We start from the raw sequence: 16,800 nt of genomic DNA on the forward strand, positions 1-16,800 counted from the left end.
GAAGTGATACTTCAAGGCTTCTTTATAGCTTGCTGCCAGTATACCTCAGAACAGTGTACATCCTCCCTTTAATTTCTTCCAACAAATCCCCTTTCAGCAGAATTTACTCTCACATATGCACCGTGGGCAGAGTCTAGTAATGTGACTTATTAGTTCCTAACCAAAAAAAACAAACAAAAAAAAAAAGTTTTGCTAACACTAAGTTCTAGGGAGGAAAAACACGAAATTTTAAATCTTACCTGCATGTTACCACAGTGCTTCTAATTAGTATCTGTCAAAAGAGCACTTCCATCACAAGAAAAGAACAAAGCTGCAGAATGACAGACAATTTGCCATTCATCAAAAGGTAATTGCAAACAACAACAGGCACACAAAATGTTCTGTGTGCCACCCCACTACTGCCCTTGCATTCTCCCCTCTGCCACAGCAAACAGCAGTGGGAGGATTTCAGGGGAGAATGGTCTGAGCCAAGCAACAGGAACACAGGTCAGTTAGAAAGAACTCCAGGATGAGGAGACTAATGAAAACTTTAATTTCAGCTTCTATCCTTAGACACTGAAGACACCTCTTCCCCCCACCCTGCTGCAGGGTGAGCATGTTTTAGTGTGTGGATTATCATTCCTTGGAGGTAACTCAGCCAGCCAGACCATCATACACACACACACCTGTTCTCACTGCACACATCCCTGTCCTGACACCCAGGGCAGCGTTGAGTTACTTCAGAGAGAGTCACTTCCACATTCCACCCTCAAACTCCCCTCCAAGAAGTGATCAGTCACTCTCAGCTTTCACACTTCAGTAATTTTGGAATCAACAGGAAACGGAGATCAATTGTGATTTTACTAACTCAATAGTGACTCATCATTCCCTGTAGCCTTCGAATTCATCTGTGAAGAGACATGATAGCGAGGCCAGATTAAAAATAGCAAATCTGGCTCACTCACAATTAACACTCACTTGTCCATCAGATTGCGACATTTTTGGGATTGCGACATTCTGACCGTTTTGCGTCAGATCCCAAACTCACTCACAATTTGTCTTTCTCAACTCAACCAGGAAAAATCATCAATAGGAAAATTTATTATATAAACCAACTGTACCACACCCTCTAACATCCACCCATCACTCAACCTGAACATGTCTAAATAAGAGTTAACTCTGCCTACCAATGTCCCCAGCTACTGAAAATGAGCATTCTATTCTCTGCATTATGAAAATACTCTCAAATCATTAATTTCCTTCTGCTTACACAACCTTCAAGCCAAAAAAAAAAACAAACCCACATTTGCATGAAATCGAAAGTCAATAAAAACCAATTATTTCATTTACAAAAATAGAAAATCATTTTATATAAACCACTTAAATGCATTCTTCTAAAAATAAACTTAATTACAAATCTAACATGAAATTGTAACAGCATATATTAGGGCAAATGCCTACTGTAATTTAAATAAAATAAAAATAGTAAGCATATAATTTACACCAAAAAAAAAGTTGGGACTGGTGAATTTGCTGTTCAGCACTCTCTTGGAGCCACCCTTTGATGAAATGCTCGGAGAGCTTTTACCTTCAACAGCTACTTCTACAGTGCCTCATTTCAGTTTACTTTAATGGTGCAGCTCAACGAGCTCTTAATCCCAAATTAAAAAGGACTCCTGCATAGAAACCTGTGAAACAGTCAGTGGGCAAGATCTATGAACTCTAAACTTTTGAGAAACAATGACAAACTATTTCTTCTGTTTATTTTTTTTAATCACGTCTCTCCTTCACACTTGGAGTTTTAATTAAGTCTCAAAACCCAGATCTTCTGGATTTCAATTAAAATTCCATTTTCCATCCAAATAAAAAAATAACACAAATGAGAAGTAATCTACCAGAAAATACATCATTTGCCATTTTGTCACTTAAAAATGTGAAAATTAAGGATCTGAGCCAATGCATCCAAGGCATCTAATTATTTACATGAATTTGTAGAAACACACTGCTATTCACTAGCAAAAAGGTCTGTACTTTCAAAAATGGTTGTTTGTGAATCAGAGTTCTAACAGCTGTCAGTCATTAAAAAAATCCAACTAAAAATAAGCAAAATGAGATTAAAACTGGATATTCAGAGTGAGCTCTTCCTGCTTGCTCTTATAAGTCACTATGAAAACCATTTACTTCATCTGAAAAAAAGAAAATACATACTAGTAGTGCTCTGAGGCCTTCATACTAAGGAAGAAATAAACTTTGAAGAACAAATTAGACCAAAATTCTCAACATTTTCACCAGAAGTTTGCAAGGCCACACAATCCCACCCCCTTGGTCTCTCACAGTGTGCTTTTATAAGAACAGAGGGGAATGCACAAAACCAGTGTGCAGACATCCTAAACAGAGAATCCCTCTCTCCCCCTGCAAAAATCATAACCATGACATGACAATTACATCCTCAGCCACTCCACTCTCCCCTTCTCCCCATTAACCAGGATTCACCTCTCCCCATGTCAGCAGCTCTGGGAGAAGCTGCAAGGGCATTAAGCACAAACCCGAGGCATGAGACACTGGGAGCAGGGACATCATGCTGAGCTCAGAGCAGTGTTCTGATGATGCAGAGGACAAGGCTGTGGCCACGGGTGCAACAAGCAAGGAGCACTGAATAGCTGCACACTGCTGTGAGCAGCTGCTCCTAAAGAAGGAAGAGAAATCCCATGGAATGAACAGAGAGCATCCCAGCACATCCTCGCAGCGAGGCCGAGCCACGCTCAACCCACCTCAACTTTTGTTTCATTCTCACTGCACATGACAGCAGGTAATGCTCACAGTTGCCTGTGAAGATCTGGGTGTATTTTTAGTGTAATCTACTATCTCCTTATCAGTCAGCTGATGCCAACACCCCCATCCTCACACTTCTGTTCAGAGTACAGTCATCGAATGCCTGGCAAGGAGCAGCTTCCCAGTGAAAGTCACCTGGATGACAGAGCCACACGAGCATCCCAAGTCACGTCCCTGCTGCAAACACTAAGCCTTTAACCACCCCCCAAGGACTGCACTTTCTGTATTTTACAAATGGGGAGGGAAATACAGACACCCGGAGGAGGAATACAATTTCTTCCCAACCCTTCAATACTGGCAGCTCCTGAAGCACGAGATGTGATCACTCCCTATTTTAGCATGCATGACTACCAATGCTCACACAAATTATCTGGTTCCTTTTAAAACCTGGTATTTAAAATTACAGTATTTAACTTGAGGCTTTTCTATCCAGCTAGTGGATGGATAAAGGTGAATGCACTGGTAACAACATCTTGCTACCCTTTATTTGCTCTCCGTTAAAAGGAAGACCCTTGCTCTGAATTTATACTTTTCAAATCAGTATTTAAACAAAATTAAATCTGGAAAGAAAAACAAATGTGAACACAACTGTGCAGCATTACAGTACAGCATCTAATTCCCACATTCCAACTCTCTTTCCCTTCCTCACTGCAATGTATTACAGACAAATTTAAAAATAAAGTCACTGATATCAACTACAAAGATACCAAGAAAATCCTCAGACAGTGTTGGCTTAGCCAATGGAATGTGTAATTCTTGTCTACATACTATCACTTTCTTTCATAAAAAATACTGGAAATATCTTTTTGCCAGGTTAACCAACTCTGACTTCAATCTCGCTGACATTTCTTAAGTAGAGCTGAATAATTCCATTCATATGTAAATGGTACAATAAGTCGTGAGTAGCAGCATTTGCAGCTCCCTCAAAGAGATGAGCATTTACTCTCCCCAAGTCTCATCTGCAGTGATGTACCCAAAATGATACTGGGCTCAAAAGGTACAGCCCCAGCAATCTACAGAAGGAGTATTTTCAGCCTTGATGCCGGTTGGGTTTTTTTTACTTTGTGGGGTATTTTTAAATATTAAAGAGATGAAAGAATCAAGAACTGAGATTGCATCTGTTGCCATCACAATTTAACCACAGTCCATGTATTTATACAGTGGAATCTCCAAAATAACACTGCATCTGTTAAGATGACAGTGTTTTTCCATGGGCTGCGCTGTGTTGTAGCAGAGTTACTCTAAAGCTGTTGCTTTTGAAGTGCTGATTGCAATCCTCCCCAAATTCTTTTTGTAATCTTCCTCAAACATGTAGAATTATAAAGCTGTTGTGCTTCTCAGTGTGGCTTGGGAACAACAAAACCCTCATACATCTCATCAGTGGGCATTTGGCACTGAAGCCTCGCAGCTAATGCAACATGTTTATTTAAACAATGAACTATCCAAAGAGCTGCACAGCCCGTGTACAAACAGATGTGTGTTTCATGTGTGCCCTGCTGCAGCCCAGAACCTCCACCACACACACTCCACTGCACTTCTCTCTGCCTGATTTCTGCAGGACATCAACTGCACTGACTTGGAAGGGCCTTTGTTCCTTCACTGGCCACTTCAGAACCACAACCCACCTAAGAATACCTAAGCTTGAATCTTAGAAGAGACTCTCACATCAGAATTTGAATATTCAATATGTTTATTATGCCTCTTGTTGAGACACAATATCAATGAAAATATTTGTCCACTAGTCAGCCTACTCCAATGTGACAAAAATATAAGCATTTTATTAGGAGTCACACAAAAAAAGAAACAAACAAACCTTCAGTGACTCCCAGGCAGGGCCGTGGCAGGCTCAAGTCAGTCTCTAACCAAGCCAAGTCTCAAGTTTGAAATAACAAACTTGCTTTTTTTACACCCCATTGCTACTCTTTTCTACAGGGAAAACTGCAGAGACTTCAGCTCCACTACAGGCATAGCTGCAGGAATACCAGTATCACTTAATAACCCAAAATCTCCACATCCAAGGTGCACAATCAACAGGACTAACAACAGACCCTTTTGACTTTTTGCATCCTTCTCCACATACAAGTGGTCATCCTACTAGTCTTCAACTTCTCAGGTCTGAGGAAGAGGAGCAAAGTGCACAGAGTAGCAGCAACTTACATGTATCTGAACACAGGTGGATATTCACTCATTCCATACATCACAGGAGACAGTGTTTGCAAGGGACCCATAAATTTACATCCATCTCACAAAAAAAACAAGATAAAACAACAAGATAAAAGCTTCAGCCACAATGAACTGAAAGATGATGTTAACTGCAACCAGTACAGCATCACAAGTTGCTTTTTCCTGCTGGGGTTCAGAACAACCAGAGGGAAGCAACAGCAAATCCAGCAGTGGAAGTCAGGCTCTATCACAGTTCCACTGGGCTCCCCCTTCTATGCAGTGGAACTCTGAACTATAAAAGTTTGTGTCATCACCCTGCTGAGTTTCTCTAAAGTTTGTTCTCAGGTGAAAGAAAGGTAGAACCACCTGAAAGCTTAAAAAAAAAACAATACATGCTATGTAAGCCCAGCAGTATTTTGGAGAACAAACCAAATCCCCAGTGGGACACGTGGAATTTCACTAAGGAAGACAACAACTTAACTACATATCAAAAATCTCAGAAAAGAGAAAAAAAGAACACAATAAAACTACTTTCTGCCCTGGCAGAGCATGGGGACAGGGCAAACAAGGAATTTCCATTGCCATTTCAACTCTTCACACTTCAGCCAAGTGTTACTCTGAGGTCAGCTGAGCTGAGCAAACACGTGTCCGCTCCTACCGTGCAGGGCTGGCTCCTCACTGCCTGCCCAACATGAACAGAGTGCACTCCTCAGACCTTTCAAGGCTACTCTCACACAGACAGACCCAAGGGGATGTGAGAAGAGCAACAGGCAAGTAAAAAGTACTACTCATAGAAGGTCAAAATGTGGAGATGACTCTAAACTGAAGCCAATGGAAATAATAAGGAAACCAGCCCAGCGAGATCCAGGGATAAAGCCCTTCCCTGCAAGCACGGCCAATTCTCCTGTAGAAACTTGGTTATAGACAGTTTCCAGGGGCAGCTGTCACCAGGTCTTTCTCCAAAATGCTGTATTCCTTTGACTAAGGCTTAAGATTTGAACTATTCCTGTCTACAAGAAGACCTTCCACTTTCAGAAAAACCTGTGATCATTTTTATGGCTACTCTATCACACATCATTATGGGGGCTTTTTCCCCTATCCCATAAATTCCTTCGGGAGCTTGCTTCTCAAATAAAATGAGCTGCCTGTCTACAGAATCAGAAAAATCAGCACTGAGACAATTTATGTTTGAGGAAACCATTTCTGCATCCAAGAGATCTGGAATTCTCTTTCCCCACCAGTAAAACTCTCCAAACACAATGGCTCAGCTCTTGCAAACCTTTCCTGTGCACACATCCCAGGAAGATTTCTCAAGCTGAGTACCACGATCCATCTGCAAATCAGACACTGAGCACAAGCACCTTACAAGAACACCTCTTACAAACCCACAGCAATGCTAACAGAGAAGAGTAAATAAAACAAAGCGATGCCACCCTAACCTCAGCAACACACAGCAACCAGCAGACCTTTCTACTGCTGTGCTTACAACTTTTCATCCCATAAATGCTCTCCCTGTTTCAGCAGAAATGTGTCTATAACTAAAAACAGAGAGAGCACCTTGGTGCTCCCTATCTCATCTGTCTTACATAAGGAATGGCACTACACCACAGTTTGAAGATGATGATATACTCTCACTTGAGAATCACACTCAGCTGCAGCTACCTACTGTATTCCAGTAGTAACAAATAGGAGAGATACTTCAAAGAGCACATTATCCCAGCTCTAATTTATGCATGCTCCCTCTTACCATCAAGCCATTTATTTTAAACCTGTCAGATATACTTGTAACATAGCATCATGAATAATTTAAAAAGTAATCTGTATAAACCAAGTTTATAAACTTAACAGCAGGTACAGTACCTTTCATTCAAGCAGACTGCTCTCTGATAAAGTACAAGGGATCTCTGACTACTTTAGCATGTATTCATTTTATGCATTCTGAACTTCAAAAAATTTTTCTTTCCTGCCCCAAATCAAACCTTCTGCTATTTGAACAGTATTGCAAAAGCTAACTTAAATGAGCAGTGTAATAATTTGCAAATTGTTCATATTAAAGGAAAAAAAACTACAAAGCTGCTGGAAACAGTCAGTAAAAATGACCCATCACCAATTCAACAGCAGGGGAAAACCACTCATGTAAAGTTTGCCTCTGTCATTAAAAACTCTTATTATTTCCTGCATCTGCCTGATGTTGCCACTTTCTGACAATGCTCCCAGCACAAACAGAAGGGATGTTCAGCAAGGAACTCCAAAAAAAGCCCACCTGTTAGGAGAAAGTGTTTTGATCAGTTGATGCTCACACTTCCAAGTAAACAGAGCTATCTTTACAGCATGTAATGGCACCAATAAGGGGTTGAAGATAACATTCCCTGACCGGTGGAGCTATTGCAGCAACACTGGCAACACAGGCAAACAAACTCATTCAGCCAGGGAGCTGCCCAAACACACACCTTCACAAGCCATGTGCTCACCAAAGCAGGACACACACACGAATTTATAAACTGTGATGGTAAAGCACACACACGTGCAGTACAATTATTTCCTGCTTTAAACAACTTCTTTGTATCACGTACACTTTTTTGAAGTCAGCAAGGAAACAAAGTCTTAAAATCCAACCTGGTCAGCACCTCAGTGACAATGGGAATTACTGCTCTAAGTCCTTATTAAAATGACTTTGTGCTGCTGCGAAAGTGTACATTTGATATTCTACCCAATTATTTATTAGTGGATTTGGTCCTCTAAAGGAATAGCCTTAGTACTTTATTGGGGTGTGAGATCCCTTCTGCTCAGATACGTCAAAGACAACAATCTCATTGAAAAAATTATCTGGGAAGTCACAGAAATACACAGATGTTTGTTTCTGCTCATACCATCAAGTTTACCAAGAAAGACACTGGCTAACCGGAAATTTGAAGGTCTGAATATTCCTAAATAAATAAATAAATGAAATTCTATTACACTAAAGCTTAGGAGTCATATGCAAATCAATCTGTAAATAAAGAAACAACAATTTTGCTTCTCAGCACGTTTTAAACAATCTTGTGCCACAACAGCAACTTCCTGAGGATATCAACACTGAAGAAGTTAATTGGTGTCTTGCAAGATTTCCTAAGGGAATGGCTCATGTTTTGCATTTGCAAAGTTAGAAAGCAAAACTTTCAGTGATAAGGGTGAGTTAAATCTTCACAACACACTCCAGTTTGCCAGAATGCATCTCCTTAATTAATTAATAAGTCAAACTGTTATCAAACTTACTGAGCAAAACCAAGTCCTGTCTAAAGGAAGCAGAGTCTATCTTTGACTTTGAGGACTCAGTGCAGCTCTGTTTGCAGAGCACAGAAACATATGAATGAACACTGTGTGCTGCTGATCGTATGCCGGTCCTCAAAGTTTCTCTCAGACAGTTCTGGACACAAAAAAAGACAAATATAGTACTGCAGAAATCAGTCCAGATTGTACCTGTCATGACTTGGCTAAGAGGGAAAAAAAAGCAGCCCAAAAAAAACCACACACAAGACAGGCTGGCTAACAACCACCAATGTGTCTTCATCAACTGCTGTTTGTTGAGTTCTGCTTTTGTACAATAAAAAAAATGTGAAACTATTCTTTTTAAAGTGGCTTTCATAAATCATAAAAACCAATCCAACTAACCTACACAAAGAAGCTGTCTATACAATTTCAGTGATAGAAAAATTATACATGTCAAATAGATCAAAATACTAAAACAGTATTTCTACCTTTCAAACACATCACTGCATTCCCAAAGTCTTTCTGCAACAAACTCTTAAAAGCAGCACGTTCCATTAGCACCAAAGCTCAGAAACCTTAAAAGCTCTGCTCTGTCAGGAAGATCTGAATTAAACTGCAACTACAAATCTGCAACAACTTTAATTATGAGACTCCCGAGACAATTACTTAAACTGCAGCTTTTTTTAAAATTTAGCATCCACAATAGTTTTCAATAATAAAATGCAGTTTACCCATTCCTATGTACACACTCACACATAAATAGAAACCAGCTGCTACTTGATAACATCCGAAAGCATTTCCAAATGGGAAAGCTTTACACTAAAATCCAAGTAAGAATGTATTTAATTTCATAAACCTAAGTTTCAGGAACTTTTTCAGCAAGTTGCCATTCAGCTTTTCAAGTACAGTAATGCTCATGAAGTTCATTAATTTAACTACAGATAATTCAGATAAATACATTAGCTTCTTTAAAATAATTTAATTCAGCACATTCTGTAAGTTACAAACTTTAGAGCCATTACAGATGATGAGCTAGATAAGTTGTTTGCTGTGTGGGATCACAAAGTTAACATCCAGTGTGAGAAAAACAGGTTTCCTGCATGTATTATTGCCTCTTTCTCTCTCTCTCTCAAAGTTCAGGACCATAAACAAACTTCTCTACAATGAAGTCTGCGGTAGCTCACAATTCACACAGATGGAATACACACACAATATAATTAATCATTTAACAAAACTGCCTCTTCTGCTCTCACTCAGATTATTGTTCCAGTGATCACTGGTAAAATCTACCTCACAGTAAAAAGAAAACAAAAATTACTGGGGAAGAGAAAAAGCATTAGTTAAACATGAACTGAAATTATCCTTTAAAGCTAATAGTTGCAGCCCTGAAATGGATTTTAATTTTAAACGTTAGATGCTTAAAAAAAATTCTCCTCCAAGATCCCCTTAGTAAATGCCAGTTTAGCAGAAAATTAAACAAGATTTGAAACAACTTTTACCATGGTAACACATACTGATAGAAATTAATTATTTACCAATGAAGACAGATTCAAAAATCATCACGTGGATGCTCTTTAACACTAGATTTTGCGTGTATCTTTCAAGATGAAAACAATTTCAGCATCACTGGCATGTGCTTTAACTATACCCTAGAATTAGTTTGGAGGAACAACACATCAGGGAAAAGCTGACACAAAAATTAACACAGTAGTTGATCAAATCTAAGCAATTTCCCTATTAAACCAAGTAAATCGTCTTCTGTTGTGCTGAAGTCAAACTAATTGATCTGTCTTCTTGCTCTCTGCAGCCTCTACCTTCCCTCATTTTTCAGAACATAAGAACTGAGTTAAATTTCCTTCACTTTACATGCACAAAATCCCCCAGTGTTTCTCCCTCAAATGTAGGTTCAACACTGAAACTTCCAACACACCTTTTTTCCACACCCATCCCTCTGCTTCCTCACGTTCAACACATTTTGTCTGGTATTATTAGCTAAGTCACTTCCATTTCCTAACCCTCTCAGTTTCTGACTCACACAAGCCTTTGCTCCAGTTCTGGTTTGCAAACCAGAAGTCCAACCCAATACAATACAAAAAAAGTCCAAGCACTGCCTGGCTTACTCTCCTTCCCCCAGACTCCAGGCACCATCACTCCCTGCGCACTCCCCTCCTCTCCCTTTTCTGCTGACCCCCCCTGACGCCAGCTCCTTACAGGCTCTAGCATTTTCTATTCACAACCTCAATTACAGCAGGAATTATCCAACTCCCAGCTACCAACATTCCCTAACCACCGGGCGTACAGGAAAATGCTGATGCAAAAGCGAGGTGTGTGTAACGCCGACACTCAGCAGGTCATGAGGGCTTTTACTAAGCAACCTGGGAGAGAGATTAAGCATCAGCATGAGCTACTGTTCATTATCAGGAACACAACATCCAGCCTGGATAGACAAACAAAAGCTCAGACCCATCAAGATATCCATCAATCTGAAGTATTATCACACCTAAAACTATTATTTTCCTTCTAAGTGTTTAACCCGTTCCCTCCTAGACATTCCCTCTGTAAATACACAGAAGGCTGAAAATCAAAACCCCATCGTGCTCAAGGGAGGAAAGGAAGAAAACACCGTGTTTATGCCTCATCTTAAACCCACCCCCAGCATCAAACAGCCTCCAACAGTTGTAGCTTTACACATCAAACGCACGGGTACAGCACCACAAACTCTGGCTTAATGAAAGGTCTTCTCATTTCCATTTTTGTGCCGTTCTAACGCAATCCCAGGGAATTCTCAGCATTTTTAAATGACTTTTTCTGAATCAGAAGTTTTCCACTGAAGCTACCTGCATTTTAAAGAGTTTTCCGTCACATAACTACAAATACATTCTATATAATTTAGCATTAAAGAGATGGGTCTCTCCCCTCCAGTTGTAACTCCTTTGTATTCCTATTTAGGAATGCCTTGCTTGTTTGACCGAAAATGGAAGTGCCTTTTAGCTATGACACAGTATATATGAAAAACAAATAAAAATTAAGATTAATCTTCCTTCCACTATTGTGGGGAGAGAGAAGAATATGAAGAGATGTAAAACATCTGCTCTGGAGATCATTTTTCCCCCTAACAGCAAAATTCTTTCAGCAATAACTCGTGAAAACAAAGGCTATTAAACTGTAAACTACAAAGACAATCGATTAGAGGCAGTATTCAGCTAAGACAAGTTTTTCAGCATATCTTCTCATGTTTAAATGCCTGGATCTTCTTCAGAAGGTATTTCATTTGGGATGTTCATTTTAGGTAAGTGGTAACCACAAACACTTCAGAGGACTAGAACCTAAAACCTTAACATACTCTTCTTGCATTACTTCATTGCCAGAGCTGGGTGAGCATTTTTATTTCCAGGTACTTTGTACCAGGTAAGACAAGGAAAACAATTCTAAGTGTGTATCCTAGCAGCTTAAGAACGCAGCAGATCTCCTCCTCCTCCCGTTCTGTTTCTCCACGCTACTGGATCCTTTGTAAGCCCTCCCCTGAAGAAGGGCACGGGGCTTTTGTTTTTAAACTTAGAGATTCATCTTCCCTCTTGAAAACAGCACTAGCCAAAAAGTTCTACTCATGGAAGTGAGACTGCAGCTCTCCAGCCCTAACTGGCCCAAAAGCCTAAACTGGGCCTTAATTTGCAAGGAGTTAACAGGCATTTACTGCCTAACAAAACATAATTATTACTCAACATGCATTACAGGCTCCGTCTATGTGCTTCTTGCTCACTTATCTTTTTTTGTGTACTTAGCCTCACTGTCAGAGCATCCAAAGAACTTCCCTTTCTTTTCAATCTGAAACCACTACTTTTAGAAAAGCCCTCCTGCCTCCTAAATTCTTTCCCTTTACATTTAAAATGGAGAAATTTGATCTCCTCGTTCCTTTCCTCCAACAGCTCGTATCTTTCTGAAAGTGAGAGGCACACAACAACAGTGTTTCAGTGTACTGAAAAACACACGGCAGAAGAAATTAAAGCATCAGGATGCAGTACAGGAACATCCCTGTTTCTGCAGACACTGAAGGAGAGGGAGCACAGTTTAAAATGGTTGGGCTCCAAGGCACATTTACCATCTCTCCGTCTACAGAGATACTCCAGGAAACGAGGGAAGGGATCTCTTTCATGCAAGAGATTCTCAATCCAGCGTGAGCCCGACATACCAGGAGAAAACCGATCAGCCCCGGGATTAATCCGGCGATGATTGCAGTGTAATCAATGGCAGCGCAGCCCTCCCTGCCCCCTCGATTCCCCCTGCGCCCGAGAGGGGCGGGCACTGCAACACAATCACAGGTTGGAAACGCACGAAAACAAAGTCGGGGCTCCGGCGGCTCCCGAGCGCGGCGCGGCCGCGGATGTGCTGCGGCTCCGGGCGGGAGCAGCCGGGCCCGCACCGCGAGCCGCGTTCTGCCGCGCTGCCGGGAAGCGGCTGCACGCTGCTCGGCGCTGCCTGCAACACGGCCGCTTAGAAAAATGCATCACCCCTCAGATCGCAGCCCGTTCGGTCATCAGACCTTTCTATTTACGCACAAACGTAACGCGTTAATGTGCGATTTTTTTTTTTTTTTTTTTTTTTAAATGAACGGCAGCCCGTGACCTTTAGATTGCGGGATGCCGCCGTAATTCCGCACCCCGCATATAGCGAGTGAAACCCCTCCTCGGCGGTAAAGCAGCAATAAAAGGCAAGACGTTCATTTCCAGGAATTCCTCACTCACTACGGCAGGATATTGCATACACCCTCTAAATATTGACAGAGATCAAGCTCCTTCCATGCGGGGAAAGCGAGCCGAGTCCTTCCCAGGCTGCGAGTGTTTACTACGCAGCTCGCAGCCCTGGCTGCGGCGCCTGAGCGCTGCTCCGCGCTCGGGGGGGACACAAAGGAGGGGCTCGGGGCTGCGGCGGTGCCGACCCGTGTGTACAACCAAGCAGCCGCCTCCGGGGAGGGAAGGCGGGCACGGCAGCGAGGGAGACGCGCAGCCCCGGGTTGTTAAACGTGCTCGAGGAGCAGACGCGTAACAGGAGGAAAACACGCAGAGCCCCGCGGGCAGGGGCGAGACCCGCTCGGCGCCGCGGCGGGAAACGGCGCGAGCCCCGGGAGCCCCCCTCAATCACAGCCCCGGGCGGGGAGACCCGCACAGGAACCCCGGGACGAACAGGGACCCTCCGCATCCCCCCAGGACAGGGAGCCCCTCGCACACAGCCCAGACACGCAGGGAAGCCCCTCACACACACACGGCGAGGGAGCCCCTCGCACAGGGAACCCCCTCACACAGACAGGGAGCCCCTCACACACACACACCCAAACACGGGGAGCCCCTCACGCATCCACACACACGCAGGGAGCCCCTCCATCAGCAGCCCACTCACACACATTCACACAGGGACCCCCCCTCACACACACGCACAACACCCACATAAACACATACACAGGGAGCCACACACACACACAAACGCAGGGACCCTCTCACGCCCCCCAAACACACACAGGCAGCCGCCGCCCTCGCCCCCTCCCCGGCAGCCCCTCACCCGGGGGCTCCCTCACCGCGGGGTCCCTCACCGCACCCCGCGGCACGCACTGTACTCACTTTCCCCATTTGTTGGCCACAGACAAAGTGCGGCGAAGACGAGCAGGAACCCCCAGACGACGGCGAGGGACCCTCCTCCAGCGCCAGACTTCATTCCTCTTTCTTTAATTGGACAAAAACCCCCTTTCCGAAAACAAAACAAAGCAAAAAGAAGTCCAAAATTGTTCGCTTTCTTCCCTCTCCCCGTCCTCTAAAAATAACGAGCGGCGGAGGAGAAGCGGGGCAGGGTAAATAAATCCACGTTGCCTCAAGAAACGAAGGGAAGAGAAAAAAAAAAAGCACAAGACCCTTCGGAGCGGCAAACCGGAGGGTTGTTGAGGTCCCTGGGTGTTGATCTTCCGGAGCAAGCACACCAAAAATACACAAATATTCACGATGTATTAACGGCAATAACAGCAAGGCATGGAAGCCCCGGGGCGACGCTGTCTCCGGGGCGGCGGGGCGGGCTCGGGGCGGCGGGCGGGGGGCGCCGCCGTCTCCCCTCAGCGCTGGCTGCGGTGGTACATCGTGCACAGGAGCCGCAAACACGAGGCACATCGGGGCTGGCAGTCGGCATCTTCAACCTCCATTTTCAAACACCGCACACACGCACACACACACAGACACAAAAACTGGGAGGGCCGCGGAGGGAGGGGACAGGGGGGGGGCGCGACCCAGACAATCCTATTACAAAACAACAACAGCTCCGCCGTCCCCCCGCGCGGGGACGGGGCTGCCCCGGCGGGATCCCCGCGGCTCCGCTCCCCGCTCCGCCGGGGAGGGTGGGGGGGACACCCCACGCACAACCACCACCCACAACAACACCGCCGCCGCCACCACGAGTCCGGCTGCCTGCAGAGGCTCGAAATGCAGAATTGGGGTCGAAAATGAATTAAAAAGGCTTCCCCCCTACTCCTCCTCTTCCTCTCCTCGGCGCGGCTGCCACAAGCTCCTTCTCAAAAAAAAAAAAAAAAAAAAAAAAAAAAGAAAAAAAAAAGCCGAATCCAGGACACACACACAAAGCAGCAGCAGCAGCGGCAGCAGCAGCAGCAGCGGGGCGAGCGGAGCGCTCAGCACTCCGCCTCCTCCCCCCGCAGCTCTCCTCTTCGCATCCCTCCGAGCCGCCTTGCCATCGCGGCGGGGGCGGGGGAGAGGAGGAGGACGACGACAACAACAATAACAACAACAAAAACCACCCAGCGAATTTGTAAATCCTTTTCCTTCTTTTTTTTTTTTTTTTTTTTTTTTTTTCCTTTCCTCCCTTTCCTCCTCTTTTCCCTCCTCCTCTGGGTGCGCGCGCGCTGCGAACCTTCCCCCGGCGCTGCCCAGCCCAAGGCAGGGGGAGGGGGATCCGGGAGAGGTGTGTGAGTGTGTGTGTGAGCAGGGGGGGCTGCGGGGGGCGAGCAAGGCGATCCGGTTTGCTGAAGGTCAAACCCCAGGAGCTTGTTGCGAAGGGTCTGTAATTCCTCCGGGGAGGGAACGGGGCGGGGAGGGAGACGGGGGGGAAGGGTCTGCTGCTCTGCTGTTCCTCCCGATTAATTCGCCGCTCGCTTGCAGCAGGGTTCGCAGCGCTCTGCTGCCGCGTCTGCCTTCCCCCCCCCTTCTCCTCCTCCTCCTCCGCGCTGGCTCCCTGTGCACGACGGAGAGTGAGCGCTGGTAAACAAGAGCCCGGCGTCGCTCCGCCGCCGCTTCTCCGCTCTGCGGCCGCGCGGGGACGGGGCTCGCGCCCGCCCTCTCCTCCCCTCTTTCCTTTTTCCTTTTTCCTCTTTCCTTTTTCCCCTTTCCTTTTTCCTCTTTCCTTTTCCTCCTTTCCTTTTCCTTTCCTTTTCCTTTCCTTTTCCTTTTCTTTTCCTTTTCCTTTTTCCTTTCCTTTCCTTTCCTTTCCTTTCCTTTCCTTTCCTTTCCTTTCCTTTCCTTTCCTTTCCTTTCCTTTCCTTTCCTTTCCTTTCCTTTCCTTTCCTTTCCTTTCCTTTCCTTTCCTTTCCTTTCCTTTCCTTTCCTTTCCTTTCCTTTCCTTTCCTTTCCTTTCCCTCGCGCGCGCTCCCGCTCCCCCCTCACGGGCTCCCCTCGCCCAGGCGGCGGCGCCGGCGGCGCGCGCGGAGGCGGCGGCGGCGCGAGCGAGCGCCGGGAAAAACCCGGAGCGGAGCGCAGCGGGAACGGGAGGATGCTGCACCTCGGGATGCTGCGGGGCCGCCGCTGCTCCTGCCTCTGCCGGGGAAACGGGAGAAGGAGACCTGGTGGATATGCAGGAGCATCCTGCGGGATAGCCCACGAGCGAGCCCTGCCAGTGGAAACGCCGCTGTGTTCCTGACAAATAAATAAATAAAATAAAATGAAATAAAATAAAACATAGTAAAAAGGCAGGAATGGGGTTAGGAGGTAGCTGCGGTTTTCACATGGCGTGTTTATTTATTTACGGCATTTAATGCAAGCCACTCCTCAGTTTCACACTGAGAATAGAGCCAAGGGCTGACCCTGGAGCGCTGCTCCCAGGGATGCGGGGCAGGAGTGAGGGGCAGGGATGCCAAGGCTTGGTCCAGCACAGGGGACAAACCACGGGAACATGTCCCCATCCACACTCACCATCCTCCCCCAGCACGCTCCCATCCAACGGTGGAGCTGTCCCCATCCAGCTCTCCAACATTGTCACTCCGTTCCTCAGCTGTTCTCTGTCCCTCAATGACTTTGGGCGCCTGGGCCCCACATGGTGGGGACATGGGATGAGTTGAAGCAGGAAAGGTTTGGGCTCTTCGGGATCGGAAGACGTGGGCCGTGTTCCCGCTGTTTCGCCAGAGCTCGTAGTAGCCATGCTGTGCAGCATATGGGTGTCCTGAGTAATCACAGATTTGTTGCAATACTTTGGCATGGGGAGATAGCAAAATGATGCTGAAGTATAAGAAAGCAGACATCTGCGAGCATTAGCTATATTCTAGGCTATTGGTTTCTTTAAAAAAAAAAAAAAAAAGTACAGTAAGAAATTTGCAAA

At 45.1% G+C, this 16,800-nt stretch overlaps 1 protein-coding gene across 2 annotated transcripts in view; it reads right to left on the bottom strand.

Annotated features, from left to right (window-relative positions):
- The window catches only part of IGF1R (insulin like growth factor 1 receptor), a 172,312-nt gene extending 157,293 nt beyond the window's left edge, over positions 1–15,019 (bottom strand). For both annotated transcript variants that reach the window (XM_056499737.1, XM_056499736.1), the window contains exon 1: positions 13,836–15,019. In XM_056499737.1, the coding sequence (XP_056355712.1) occupies positions 13,836–13,929 (94 nt within the window). In that variant the 5' untranslated portion in view covers positions 13,930–15,019. The remainder of the gene's footprint in view (positions 1–13,835) is intronic.
- Positions 15,020–16,800: the final 1,781 nt, after the last annotated feature.

The sequence above is a fragment of the Oenanthe melanoleuca genome, chromosome 10, assembly GCF_029582105.1.
Source record: "Oenanthe melanoleuca isolate GR-GAL-2019-014 chromosome 10, OMel1.0, whole genome shotgun sequence".
NCBI classification, from domain to species: domain Eukaryota; kingdom Metazoa; phylum Chordata; class Aves; order Passeriformes; family Muscicapidae; genus Oenanthe; species Oenanthe melanoleuca.